Raw genomic sequence first — 13,360 nt, 5'->3', positions numbered from 1 at the left:
CCTCCCGCGCTTTCCCGGGGCGGGGCCGGGGCCGGGGCGGGAGGGGCGGGGCGGGGCGGAGCAGGGGGCGGGGCCGGGGCGGGCGGGGCGCTGTCCCCGCGGCGGGTGCTGAAGGGGCGGCCCCGCACCGGCACCTGCCGCCCGGCGCGACCCGCTCGGCGCGGAGCTGCAGCCGCCAGCGGCCGGCCATGGCCGCGCTCCTCTGCCTCGGTAAGTGCGGCGGGAGGCGGGGAGGGAGGCAGCCCCCAGCCTCGCCAGGACCCTCGCAGGACCCGGCCTCCCCTCTCGGCTGGTTCCCCTTACAGCTCCCTCCCCTTGCTCCTTCTCCCGTGGACCCCCAAGGCGGGGGCGAGCAGGTACCTGCCGGGGGTTCGCACCAGCCTGCGAGGTCCAGGCCCTGCGGCTTGTCGCAGACGACGTCGGCCCGGCTCCGGGTAGCGTCTCCGAAGCGGGAGGTAAGGCAGGGTGGCAGCTCCAGCACCGGTAAGGAGTTGAACCAACGAGGAGCCCCACAAGCGGGACGCCTTGTCTAAATAAACAGCCGCTTGTTTGCTAAGTGGAAAGCGTTCAGCGCTGGCAGTGCTACGCAGAGAGGGCTATTGACATTTCCCTTTGCGTCTGAACGTAGAAAAAGGGAAAATCAACAGAACTGGTACAGAAGAGAATATATTGCAACAAGTATATTTTAACTTCTTTTACTCTCCTTTTCCCCTCTCTACATATTGTATACATGCTGCTTTTCTCTTTAACATCCCACTACTCTAACTCATATTCCACTGTAAAAACATTCTGCAGGTAGTTCTGTCCCATGTGTTGTTAGAATGAACTTGTCCTTTACCACCTTTCAACTATATTCAAACTATATTCAACTATAGTTTGCAATTCTCCTTTGGAGCCAGCTATCTTGCTGCTCTTGCAGTTGCATAGAAACCACAGCTTGGTTTCCCATTATTCATTATTATCTGCCAGATAACGATTCTGCAATCTTGGGAGAGACAATGTAATTCCTCTGTTCCTCAGTTCCCAATCTGCAAAATGAAGGTGCTAAAATTTCCTCTTCTTTCCCCCCCTTTTCACTTTAGACACCAAATTCTTCAGAACAGGGAATTTTCCACCTACCCAGTGAATCAATAGACACCTGTACCAAAACACAGACACCTGTAGAAAACTAAATTTATGTATCTGCATATCAAAATGGATCCCTCTAAAAGTTTAAGCTGCAAACTAACTCTTAGATGACCTGAACTCTTCTGAGTAGAAAACAGTCACTGAGTACTCCAAACACTAGAGTCAATAACTAAAGTGAATTATTAAAGTAGCAGCTACCAATTTAAGCAGCTGTATAAGCTACAGTGCACTGGATTCTAAAATTATATAGGCCAGCTTGTTTCATGTAGGCCTGCCACAGTATGCCCCTGTGTACCGCTGAGGAAAAAAAAAGACCCATCCATAGTATGTCATGAGATCTGGAGAAGCCCTTTCTTAGATTGAATTAGCTTCAATCATAGATTATGCCGCTCACCTCTTTATTTTGCAAAAGCATCTCCCTCTTTCTGTGGGCACAGTTTCCAGGTGGGTTTGAATTAAACACACCCTGAAATAATCCTTACAAAGGAGAAGGAGCTGCTAATTGGCTGTTTAATCAGTCTTACTCTGACTTTTCATTTTCAGCCACTGGTTCTGAAAAGCTGTCTTAACAGGAGGGAGACAGCACAGAGTCTTTGTGCTGTGGATCCTAATCAGATGCATAAATCTTCTGTCATGTTAGGACGTACAAAATACGTAAATGGTCATCCAGCAAAATACACTTTCTTTAAAAGTTGCTGGGTTGTAATTTTGCGTTGTCTTATATACACAGTCATTTTCACCTGTAATATATATGACAACCTTTTTTTCTCTGTCATCTGAATAAATACTGATTAATTTCACAATTCAAGAGAACTTTTGGAGACACTCCCAGGACTAAAATGTTGTCAAAATGAGCCAAAATTGTCCCTTTGGATGGGCCAGCTGCACATTCCTCAATGTCAAGGGACAGAAGCCATTTCTATCGCTCAGTCTCCCAGGCTGACTGACAGAAGCAGCCTAAAAGAATGTTTCAGGCTGGAAATCATTGATCTCACTATCAGACCTGCATAGACCTGAGAACTGGCAGGAATATGCACAAATGGGAAAGGATTAGCACCGGCTTCCTTCATCTTCTTGTGGTAAGCACATGTGGCCTCTTCTATGTCTCTGAGGCGCATTAGATGCTATTGCACCTGTCAGTTATAAAGTATTAGATGTTGCTTCAACTTTATCAACATGTGTCCGGAAAGTATCCCCTTCGGCAGCGGTATTATATCACAGGTACATATTATCTCCAGAAGGGTTGGCATCACCTCTACACAGCAGTGGCTCTTGAAGATTTTTAAGAGCGATATCGAATATTTCATTTCTTATTTCTCAAATATAGCCTTGGAAACACTTCATTTCTCTGAACAGGGTCTGGGAAAGTCCTGAGGGAATATTTCATGCCTCTTAGAGGTGATTTTTAAGGATTTAAACAGTGCTGGAAATTCCTCAAATTCCATAGGAACTTGCCTGAACATAAGGGAAAAAAGGAGACTTGGTCTGGGAGATGCTGTGACCTTCAATACCTAAGGAAAACATTCCCACCAGGTGTTCAGCAGCTAGTTTGATAAGGCCTAAAATCAGTGTCTGAAACTTAATTAAGACACATGGTTGCAAATTAAAGGTTGTGTTACCATGGGAATGTTGATGAAAGAGCTAAACCCCAACTAATTTGCCTTTTCTTAGCAAAGCAATTTAATTTTCTGCTAGTAAGCGGGAGGTGGTGCTGATTTAAAATTCTTTACCTTGAAACTTCCATATCAGTCTTCGGTTTCAGAACTTTTTTACACAATTAACATGGCCTTTAGGTTCAGTGCACTCAGGGAAGCAGGTAAAAGCACAAATGTTGGGGTTGCTTTCAAGAATGATGCATCAGTGAAATAAAACAAAGATGATGACAAGTACTGTACTATGAAATAAAATCTCATTTATTATCTAACAGTTGTGTAGCTGTCAAATCTTTTTCACATGGTCTATTCATAGGAATTTCTGTGTAGTCTTTAGCTCAATGAAATTGCCATCCAAATAAAATGCTGTTTCCTCTGAATTTTATCCTGTCTTCCTTTCTACAATTTAATATAGTTCTCAGAACTGCACTCATTTCTATATATCTATGAACTGATGTCATATATAGCTATGGTTGATGTTACAATACTGGGGTAAAAACAATACAAAATATGCCCCACTGCAACTTTGAAAATTTAAAATTTAATTTTATTTTTCCAGTTGTGAAACAGAAAAATTTTATTCTAGTAAAAAGTAACTTGGTAGACATTTTTAATCTAGAGATAAACTACAGTAAATTATATTGTTATAATCTAAGTGTAAATGAAAAAACCTCAATACAATATCTGTTGTATTAAATACTCATTATATTCTGTTTTTACAGTGTTGTTCATGTACTTCACAAATATATCTACTGCCCAGACTACTGACTGTCTGCACTTGAGGGAGCAATGTATAAATGCTGCAAATGGATGTGAGAGTGTCTGGACTATTGTTGAAGATGTCTGCAATATTTCAGGTACTCTTTATGGTGTACACAGCTTTTTTTTGAATTGCTGAATGGTTGCATATCCATATTTTATCACAATATTGCTGTGGTAACTGAATGAAGTCAGATTTCAAAGCGAAAATGATGGCAGAAGACAGTCAAGTTCTGAAATCCTTGGCAGCAGCCAATACTATTTTCAGTAAGAGCCGTACTTTCACTTCAGTAAGGTGATAAATGAAATTTCTGGACTATGACGAAAGTCAGAGTCTGAACCAACTCACGAAGTCTCAGTTCAGCATTCAACCCACTGCTCTGTGGGATCCTGTTAAGCAAAGCCAGCATGCAGCTGGAAAAAAGTTCCAACTTTGCTTTCCATAATTTGGAGGAGTTGATCTGCCCCCACCCTGGAAGTGTTCAAGGTCAGGTTGGATGAGGCTTTAAGCAACCCGATCTAGTGGAAGGTGTTCCTACTCATGGCAGGGGTTTGGAACTTTGGAACTAGATGATGTTTAAAGTCCCTTCCAACCCAAACCATTTTATGATTCTGTGATCTATGATCTCACGCAATACCCAAAACAATAAGGTAGTTAGAGCAATTTTCAAATATTGTAGCAGAATAAGAAACAAAACAAATAAAGCACGCCTCAAAGGAAGTTCTGTTGTAGGGAGGCACACTATTTTTTTGGTGAATAGTACCTACACATCAGAGTGATTCACTTGCAAAGAGTGATAGTACGATAAAGTGCAGGTTACAATGTGACTAAGCCTTCTTGAACTGTTAAATAGCTTCTCGCATAAATGAAAGTAGAAGATCAATCTCTGTCTCTATTGCACTTCCAATGCTTGGTGCATCATTTCCAAGTAAAGTATGTTTTAGGTGGGGGAAGACCAGGTATTGCAAGTTTGTCCGGAAACTCATCCTGATCTCTCTTGTCGTTGAGATGAAAATGTTCCTTTCTCCAAAGGCCTATTATCTTCCTGAACAACTCTTGGGTATCAGTCACCATATCTCTCTCTCTTTAAATCCCTCCAAGACCTTGCTGTTAAAGTTTAGTGTTCACTTGCCGCATGCTGTGAATATCGAAGGGAGAAGAAAAGTGTCAGTACAGTGTGGTAGTGTCATTTGATCAAGCTAGTAATTACACCTTTGTTGACTTATAAATGTCAAGGGCCTTGATCTGCCAAGGCTACATCAATATTGGCAAATAAAATGGGCCCTGAGTTTCTGGCCCTGTGTTCAACTGTCATGGGGCAGCATGTATCCATACAACTAAACTGTCTTATGCCCATGCTGGCTGCACAAAACTGCCTTTTGGGAGTGACTCCAGCCCCACACTATGTTCGCAGTCCAGCTGCCTCAGTCCAGACAGGGTACAATGCAAAAGCGCAGCAGTATAAACACAGCCACTTGTCATTAGCCTAGCTCATGCCTTGGTCCTAAATGGGCAAGCCCTGCCTTGTTCATAAATGCAGCCAAGGTATTTAGGTACAAACTGCCATTTCTAGCAACTTAATTCCATAAGGCAGGTTCTCCATCACTGGGAATCAGAGGTATCTATATCTCTATGGAAACCTCCCTTCTCCTTATATTGATGTTATTTGAACAAAACCCACCATGTCCTGATGCCATAATCTGTTCTGAGCCTCAGCTGCAGCAGAGTTGATAAAATGAATGTCCCTCTGTCTGTCCTGATGTCAGGACCTGGTCTCACATTTGGTCTGTGTGGGATGCCAGGCAGCAGAAGATGCTATCTGACTTCATAGTCAATAGCTCATTGCTAGAACATTCACCTTGTAAGCTACCTGAATGCCTCTGTCTGATTCATTGTAGGGATTTGAACCCAAGTGTCCCAAGTCACAGGGCAGTATTTAAAATAATTAGAGCAGAAAATTCTCTGGGGGTCCTTCTTAGTGCGTCCTATTCCAGATACGTACCTACTTTGCATGGAATGGCTGAGTACTTTTAAGAACAGACAGAGTAAATGAAAAATACATGATAACCTAATGGTTACAACAGCCCCTAAAGGAACTGGGTTTCAGCTCATGTTCTACTGAGTTTTTAAATATTTTATGTGAAGTGGAACAGTTTCAAAAGATATGGTGTCTCTTTGAAAAAAAAGTATTGAGATATGCAGTACTTTCACGCTTAGGACAGTGACCTAAAGATGAGATCTCCGGAACCAAATCTTTTCCCCAAATCAGAAGTTGTTGAATTTGCTTCTCTCACATCATTCACGAAGGCCTTAGCACCAAGATAACTTGCCATAAAGATCACGGTTTGTACTGTAGCCTATTCTTCATTATACCCTGCAACCAGATGAAGCGGGCCAGCACGATGACTTCTGTGGTCTCCCCTTTGGATTTGTTAGTTGTTCCATAATATGCCATTTCCCTCACTTATTGTCCTACGTGCTTATTCGCTGACATTAATGGTATTTGTAACTGGGCCAGAAAAACCTTCTGCAAATACACTCTTCTTGTGATTGCTTGTTTGTTTTTGCATCTGTATATTTCCTTAGGATAATAGCCTTTGGCAAGGACTCTTCAGCATTGTAGGGCACTCAGATATTACATTGGGTCTAGGACAAATTATTCTAAATGTGGTTATTAGGTGCCATGACCCCAGAGGGTGTAAAACCACAGTCAGACAGCTGATGGTACCTCTCTGAGAGCCCACAGAAACAGCGACAGAAAATCTACCAGCAGCATTATTAATAAGAATAACATTATACTATCTGTCAAAAGTACTCCACATATGAAAGACTGAAAATTTAATGGATAAGCTGTACGACTGGAAAAGGCCCTTCAGTGCTGAGAAGTAGCATGTTAGTTGGAGGGAACAGGCAACGGGGCAAATATTTCTTTTGCTAGTTTCTTTATGAAAAACCTAATTACAATGATAATTATGCTCCTACTGTGCTGCATGAGTTCAAAAACTCAGTCCCTCAGGCTGTACCCTCCAAGTTAAATGTGTGCATTATCAGGATCTCCATCTTTTGTTCTTCAGAGCAGGTCTGGGGGTAGTCTCCAGATGGCTGCCTAAGTTACTCCTTTCTCTGACAAACTGTCTATCACTGCTCCCCTACTACTACAGCAGCACTTTCAGCAACTCAGTTCATAGTCCTCTGAGTCCACTCCGTCTTTCACTTCCTTTTCTGTGCCAAGTTACACTGACAAAAAAAAATAAGGGGCGGGTGTATGTGTGTGTTTGTGTGTGAAAATGTTGGAGTCACTTTCCAGATCAGGATGGAAAATACTGAAATATTTAATTTTGATGGAATCAAAACTTTTCACTTTGAAAATGTCAGAAATGTTTCATCACTGCAGAATGAAGGTTTTACTGTGTTTTCTTCTTACAGTTCACTGATAAAAAAGATTTGAAGTTTCTGACCTCTGATTTAACCATTAGTATATATTTTCTTAATTTCTCAGACTGGAAACACCTGGGTTCAAAAGAAAAATAATCTTAGATTGCTCAAATATTAAGGAATTACATTTTGGATTAGATTTGGAAGTCAGATTTTATTTTTCTTAGAGAAACAGGATGACTGAGGTTGGAAGGGATCCCTGGAGATCTAGTCCAACCCCCCTGCTCAGTCAGGGTCAACTACAGGGTGTCTTCCAGAACTGTGTCTAGTTGGATTTTTAATATCTCCAATGATGGAGGTAACAAAACCCCTCTGGGCAACCTCTTCCACTTTTAGATCACCCTCAAATTAAAAAGGTTATTTCTGACTTTTGAATGGAATTTCTTTACTTCAATTTGTACCTGTTGTCTTGTCACTGCATGCCACTGAGGAGTCTGTCCTTGCCTTATTCACTCCTCTCCCACCAGGTATTTATACACATGGATATGTGTATTGGTACGCCCTTGTGCCTTCTCTCCTCCAGGCTAAGCAATCCCAGCTCTCATCCCCTCTCCTCATAGGACAGACACGCCAGTCCATTAATCACATCTGTGGCACTTCGCAGAAGCCACCCCAGTATGCCCATGTCTGTCTTGTCCTCAGGAGCCCAGCACTGCCCACACCACCCAGTACCTGGTACTTTCCTCCGCAGCGTTCAGATGCAATTCCCACTGACGTGACTGTGCAAGAACAGAGCTTATCACCCTGGAAGTGTCAGCTTCTACTCTGCCATGCTTCTGTCTGTGGTCCCATTTACATAAATTATGTACATATAAAGAAATCAAATTATGCATAACGGCTGCCAAGCATTAGGTCAGAGAGCATTTTTTTGTAAATGCCTTGGAATCACATGTATAAGGTAAAATATATTGCCTAGAACTAATCAATGGTAAAGCAACAATAATTGAAAACCAGCAATAAAATATTTTCTGCTGTTCATCACAGCTGAATCAACATAGTGTATAAACAGACCAATACTGATAATAGGTTATTTCTACACAGCTTTCAAGAGGCCAGGCAAGGGAACCCCATAAATCTGATGTGCTTCCTGATTCTGTCTACGCCCTTTGTATGTTCACAGCCCCAGAACCCGCCTCTCACCCCATGGTTGATAGCTGCTGTGATTCAGTGCAGTGTGTTCACTGCGTGTAAGGCCGCTCTGAACACAGCCCCTCCACCTGACTCCTAAACACAACTTGTTAGTGTCATGAAGACAGATGAGCTAAGTGAGGTTGAGGTGCTGCATAAAATATACTGGGATTTGTGTTTCTTATTCTCCTACCTCTATTCACCTCCATGCTTGAAATGTCCTGAGGACCTTGAAGACAACAGTCATAAATTTTGTAAATTAGCTAATTTTTACACAAGCCCCTCCTGATCTCTGTTGCTCTTTTTCTACCCCTGGAGTTTGTCCTCCTGAACTTGTGTCCTGAAATTCTTTTATTATACTTCACTTGTAAAAATACAGTGTAGAATATCCACTTACCCATCTCCGTGGGCCTCCATAGTTCCCATGTCACCACATACTTTTCACCCTATCTTTATGGTCAGGGAGTGTCCTCTGTCTACAACCTTCAGTTGTAGATCTCCTGAGCTCTTTGGCTACTGGGAAAAGAAAGAAATATGAAGAAATATGAAGGCTAAGGGTCAAGGTCATGCTCTACTTCTAAAAATGTAGAAGGCAAGTTGGAGATGGGGTTGGGGAGATACAGACAATCCCCCTTTTCGGATACAAGAGATGAAGTGGGAGCAGAGGCTGGGAACTGTAACTCTTGCTGGACTGCAACATCCCCCTGTAGCAGTGCACATTTTAACACATCCCCAAACCTTTCTTAGTCAGCAACAGCAACCAGAGAAAGGGCAATGCAGACACTGTTTGAAAAAGGATTTTGGGTTAGCAAGATGAGGACATGCACTCTGGAATAGCTGATACTCATTCCTTCAGGCACAGGCAAAATGCACTGTTTCCTCTTTCAGGCCTTTGCCTAGACCGCCTTCTGCTGCTATTTGTGTCAACAACATATAAACGACATTAAAGCTCTAATCACATTATAACTTGTCCATGGCGGTGGTGACACATGGCTGCTAGCTTTGCAGTTTTACTAGAGCTCTGCTGCTCCACGCTAGTCACCAGGGAAGCAGTGAGGCAGGAAGCCAGACATCACCGTTGACAGGGCAGAGACAATAGCATGGGTGCTTAGTAGATAATAACCGATCCTCCTGTTGCCCCATGACCAGCCTGGATCTTGTGAACCACATACTCCTTATGCTACATATTGTGAGACACTTAATATCCATGAAGCAAAGAGAGGAAATGTGCTGGTTTGAGGTCCTGTGTACCTGTTTGGACAAGGCAGACCATGGCTTTCACAAAATAAAACTTTCTTAAATGGTTTTAAACTGCTTCTTACGTAACATTCTTAAGTAACTTGTATCCTCCTTAAGCAATGATAAGTAATGAAATAATATAAAAACCCTTAGTCTATAAAGTAGAGGGTTGACTGATTTATCTTTGTACCACAAAATAGTACATGCTCCTTATTTTTGCTCCACATACAAGGAAAATATGATCTGACAGCCTTTGTGAGTGTCTTTGTCATTGAGTCCATGAGCACACACAAGCTGGCAACTGGATTGGCAAGCTAAGGTTTCTGCATTTTTTTTGTGTTAACCTCTCTCTTATTTTTATTATAAAAAATTAAAAATCAATATTCTTGGACTACTATAAATTTTTTGTCATTGCCAAACGTAGGCAGTGAAGTAGTTCTATAGGGGAGCAGTCCAAGGGCATATCCAAAGGGCCAGGCATCTGTAGGCTCATACCATCCTCATGTGAGTAAGCAATCTGAACCAGAGATGACATCCATCAGCAGGGGGTTAGCATCGTCATTATCAGAGGACTGCACCTGCCCTCCCACGTCCCCTCTCTTACTCCGTTACACGGCAGTGCCTTGGCCTGCACTGAGAATTCCCACCCCTGTACCAGGCACGTCATTTCTATACAGGACCAAGTTGGGTGTTTCAGTTGTCAGTTCAGGATGTGCCCCTTGACTCCTGTGCACATTTTTAGACTGGTCTCTGTACCTCATCCACCTAGAATATAAAGTATGAGTTTAAGGTTTTATGTACTTTGGAAATGAGAACAGAAACAGATGTTCTGGCAATGGGGCAGATTGAATAAAAGAAGGCAATATCATACCCATAACTTTATTATATCACTCTGAATATTATTTAAAATTTGTAAATTATGACAGGTTTTCAAACAAAACTAAGTTCAAACCATCTTCTCTTGGCAAAACATATTATTTTTGTGCTTCAATTGAATTGTTTTATGTAACCATATCCCTTAAGCGTTCATAAACATTAACAACATTATAATTTTAATGGTAAGTTCTAGGTAATAGATGCAAGGCAGAAGATGCTATTGGATGTAATAGAATCATCCAGGTCCTGGCTGACGAATACCCAGAATTTAAAAACTGTGTCTGCACAACAGATGATCTCTGTAGCATCACGACTTTGCTTGGGAAACAATGCAGCATTGATAAAGGTAATTAAATCTAGAGATTGAATTAGGAAGAGCAAAAAGAAATGTATAATTTTGTAACCTTCATTTTAACTGGACTCAAGCCTCTTTGCATATTTCTCAAATCTGATAATTACCCCCAAAAAATTAGTTTTGTCTTTTCTATGATATTCACACACCAATGTGCATATGAAAGCAATGCCGTATTGGCTTTAAAATAAACAAAACCCATAAAAGGCATGTGAGACATTCAAATGGTTCTTAAAGCTCTTGCTCAGTCCAATGGAAAGTGAGAGTGAAAATACTACGTGTGAGGTCCACTTGTTGCCCAAGGAGGCTTGAGTGCCACTGGATCTATGTTACATATAGAGCCACATCCAGCCACCTTGTGAATGGGAGAGTTGGTGAATGGGGGTGCACGGCTGTGCAGATGTGTCACATTGTGTTACAGGAGCATCTTCACTACGTCTGGGAGAGGTTACTGGATTTAGGAAACAGTTACTGCCTTCATAAAGCTGTACTTAGCATATAAAGTACTTTTAAAAATCCCATTGTAATCCATGGGCCCAGCTCCTTTAGATTTTTTATTATCCTCAGAACTCTTTTCCCTTCAGAAAACCTATTTCTATAATTGACAATTACTTGGTGCATGAAAGGCTTGCAGTTTCTGATCCAATGTCTCCTGGAGTAATGATTAGCAAAGATGGCATAAGAGAGGTAAAATCAGCAAGTGAATGAGAGTCTGGAAAGTGAGCCCCAAGGCTGATTCCCAGCCTTGATCCATCACTCCCTGCTGGCATCCATCAGCATGCATCATATAGTAGCAGAATATATAGCTTTATTTCAGTGGAAGTAATAGCATCCTGATCTGTTACTCCTTGCCCCAAACAAGAACAGTAGGCATCTAAAATCTGATGTTGACGTCATTGGAACAGTTGCTTTTGCTCCTAGCAAAAGGAAGTAATTTTATATTTTTTGCTGGTGGAGATGACATATCTCACCAGTATAGCAAAAAGTTTGGATGCGGTTACTCTGGTATTGGTTTTACCTACAGATGATAGCTTATGTTGTTGGTAGATACTTTCAGGAGTAATTCTCCTTGTCTTTCTTAAATGACTATTTTAGGTAATGAATGAACCAACTTCTGGAATTGCCATTCTCTCTTTACAAATTATGCATTGAATTAAGATGATAAACCATGATATGTCTAATCTGTAGGTGGTTAAAATTATGGATGAATCCCTTTATACAGTAATTTTAATGAGGGTTTCTTGTGTTACAGCTGGCAGCTGAATTGTTCAAGTAGACTGTATTATACAGCTACCAGGACACAGTACGCATGAAGATTAATTAGTCTGCAAGACTGAATTTATTATGTACTTACATACAGCTCAGAATGAAACTAGGGCTGTTTCGTTCATTTTGTTATAAGACAATTATACTTTTCCTGAGTTTGTTTTGAGCTGACCAGTGATTGTGCTCCATCGTCCATTTGATTTCTCTCTCTGTTTGTACCTATTTGTACAGAATATCTAGAAACTACCTCAAGATCAGACATTGAACTGAGTTTTAGGCAACACAGAAACCCCAAAGACCAAAGACATCCAGAAGAATTAGAGAATGACTGCAGTATTGCAAAACAACGCTGTCGAGAGGACCCTTACTGCTTTTTTGTGTATAAGAGCTTCCAGCGAGCATGCCAGGTGGATGCAGCAAAATGCAGGCTCCCACCGGTCAACCAGGAGTGTTTGTCAGCATGGAAAGAACTGAGGAAAACAGTTCTGGGAGAGTGCAAGTGCTCAGAACCACTTCAGATGAAATGCATTAAAATATGGAAAGGAATATTTAACAACCCTTGCTTACAATACTCTCAAGAGAGCCAAGCTTCAGCAGGTAGTGAAAATGATGATGATCATGATGACGACAATGATGATGATGTTGATGATGAGAAAAATCAGGACACCGACACAGGTTAGTGGTGTTCCAGCAGTCTGAATGCTTTCATACATAACAGTAGTGTGCGCAAGTCTGTGAAAAAGGGTTTCTTAATCATTTGAAGTTTAGCATTGGAAACAGGGTAGTTTTAACAGGCTTATTTATAAGCAAATGAATAATCTGATAGAAAAATGATAGCCTGAGTGCAGATGTGTTAATTTGATACCACCTAATCCAAATCAGTCCCTTTTAGTATTACACTGTAACTAGAAACAATATTATCATAGAACCATATAGGTTGGAAAAGACCCTTAAGATCATCAAGACCAACCGCTAACCTATCACTGCCAAGTCCACCACTAAACCATGTCCCTAATCACCTCGTCTACTCGGCTTTTAAATACTTCCAGGGATGAACACTCAACCACTTCCTCAGGCAGCCTGTTCCAACGCTTGACAACCCTTTCAGTGAAGAAGTTTTTCCTAATATCCAAACTAAACCTCTGCTGGCGCAACCTGAGGCCATTTCCTCTTGTCCTATCGCTTGTTACTTGGGAGAAGAGACTGACCCCAGCCCCACTACAACCTCCCTTCAGGTAGTTGTAGAGAGCAATAAGGTCTCCCCTCAGCCTCCTCTTCTCCAGGCTAAACAACCCCAGCTCCCTCAGCCGCTCCTCATAACACTTGATTTCTAGACCCTTCACCAGCTTTGTTGCCCTTCTCTGGACACGCTCCAGCACCTCAATGTCCTTCTTGTAGTGAGGGGCCCAAAACTGAACACAGTACTCGAGGTGCGGCCTCACCAGTGCCGAGTACAGGGGCCCGATCACCTCCCTGCTCCTGCTGGCCACACTATTCTTGATACAAGCCAGGATGCTGTTGGCC

At 41.9% G+C, this 13,360-nt stretch overlaps 1 protein-coding gene across 1 annotated transcript in view; it reads left to right on the top strand.

The window, feature by feature from the left end:
• Nucleotides 1–69: 69 nt before the first annotated feature.
• Nucleotides 70–13,360, top strand: part of GFRAL (GDNF family receptor alpha like) — a 31,817-nt gene continuing 18,526 nt past the window's right edge. The window contains exons 1-4 of the mRNA XM_064447886.1: nt 70–210; nt 3,503–3,637; nt 10,406–10,564; nt 12,068–12,511. Coding sequence (XP_064303956.1) covers nt 189–210; nt 3,503–3,637; nt 10,406–10,564; nt 12,068–12,511 — 760 coding nt within the window. The 5' untranslated portion in view covers nt 70–188. The remainder of the gene's footprint in view (nt 211–3,502; nt 3,638–10,405; nt 10,565–12,067; nt 12,512–13,360) is intronic.

This window comes from Phalacrocorax carbo, chromosome 3 (genome assembly GCF_963921805.1).
Source record: "Phalacrocorax carbo chromosome 3, bPhaCar2.1, whole genome shotgun sequence".
Classification (NCBI taxonomy): Eukaryota; Metazoa; Chordata; class Aves; order Suliformes; family Phalacrocoracidae; genus Phalacrocorax; species Phalacrocorax carbo.
This window is presented reverse-complemented; position numbering and strand designations above follow the sequence as displayed.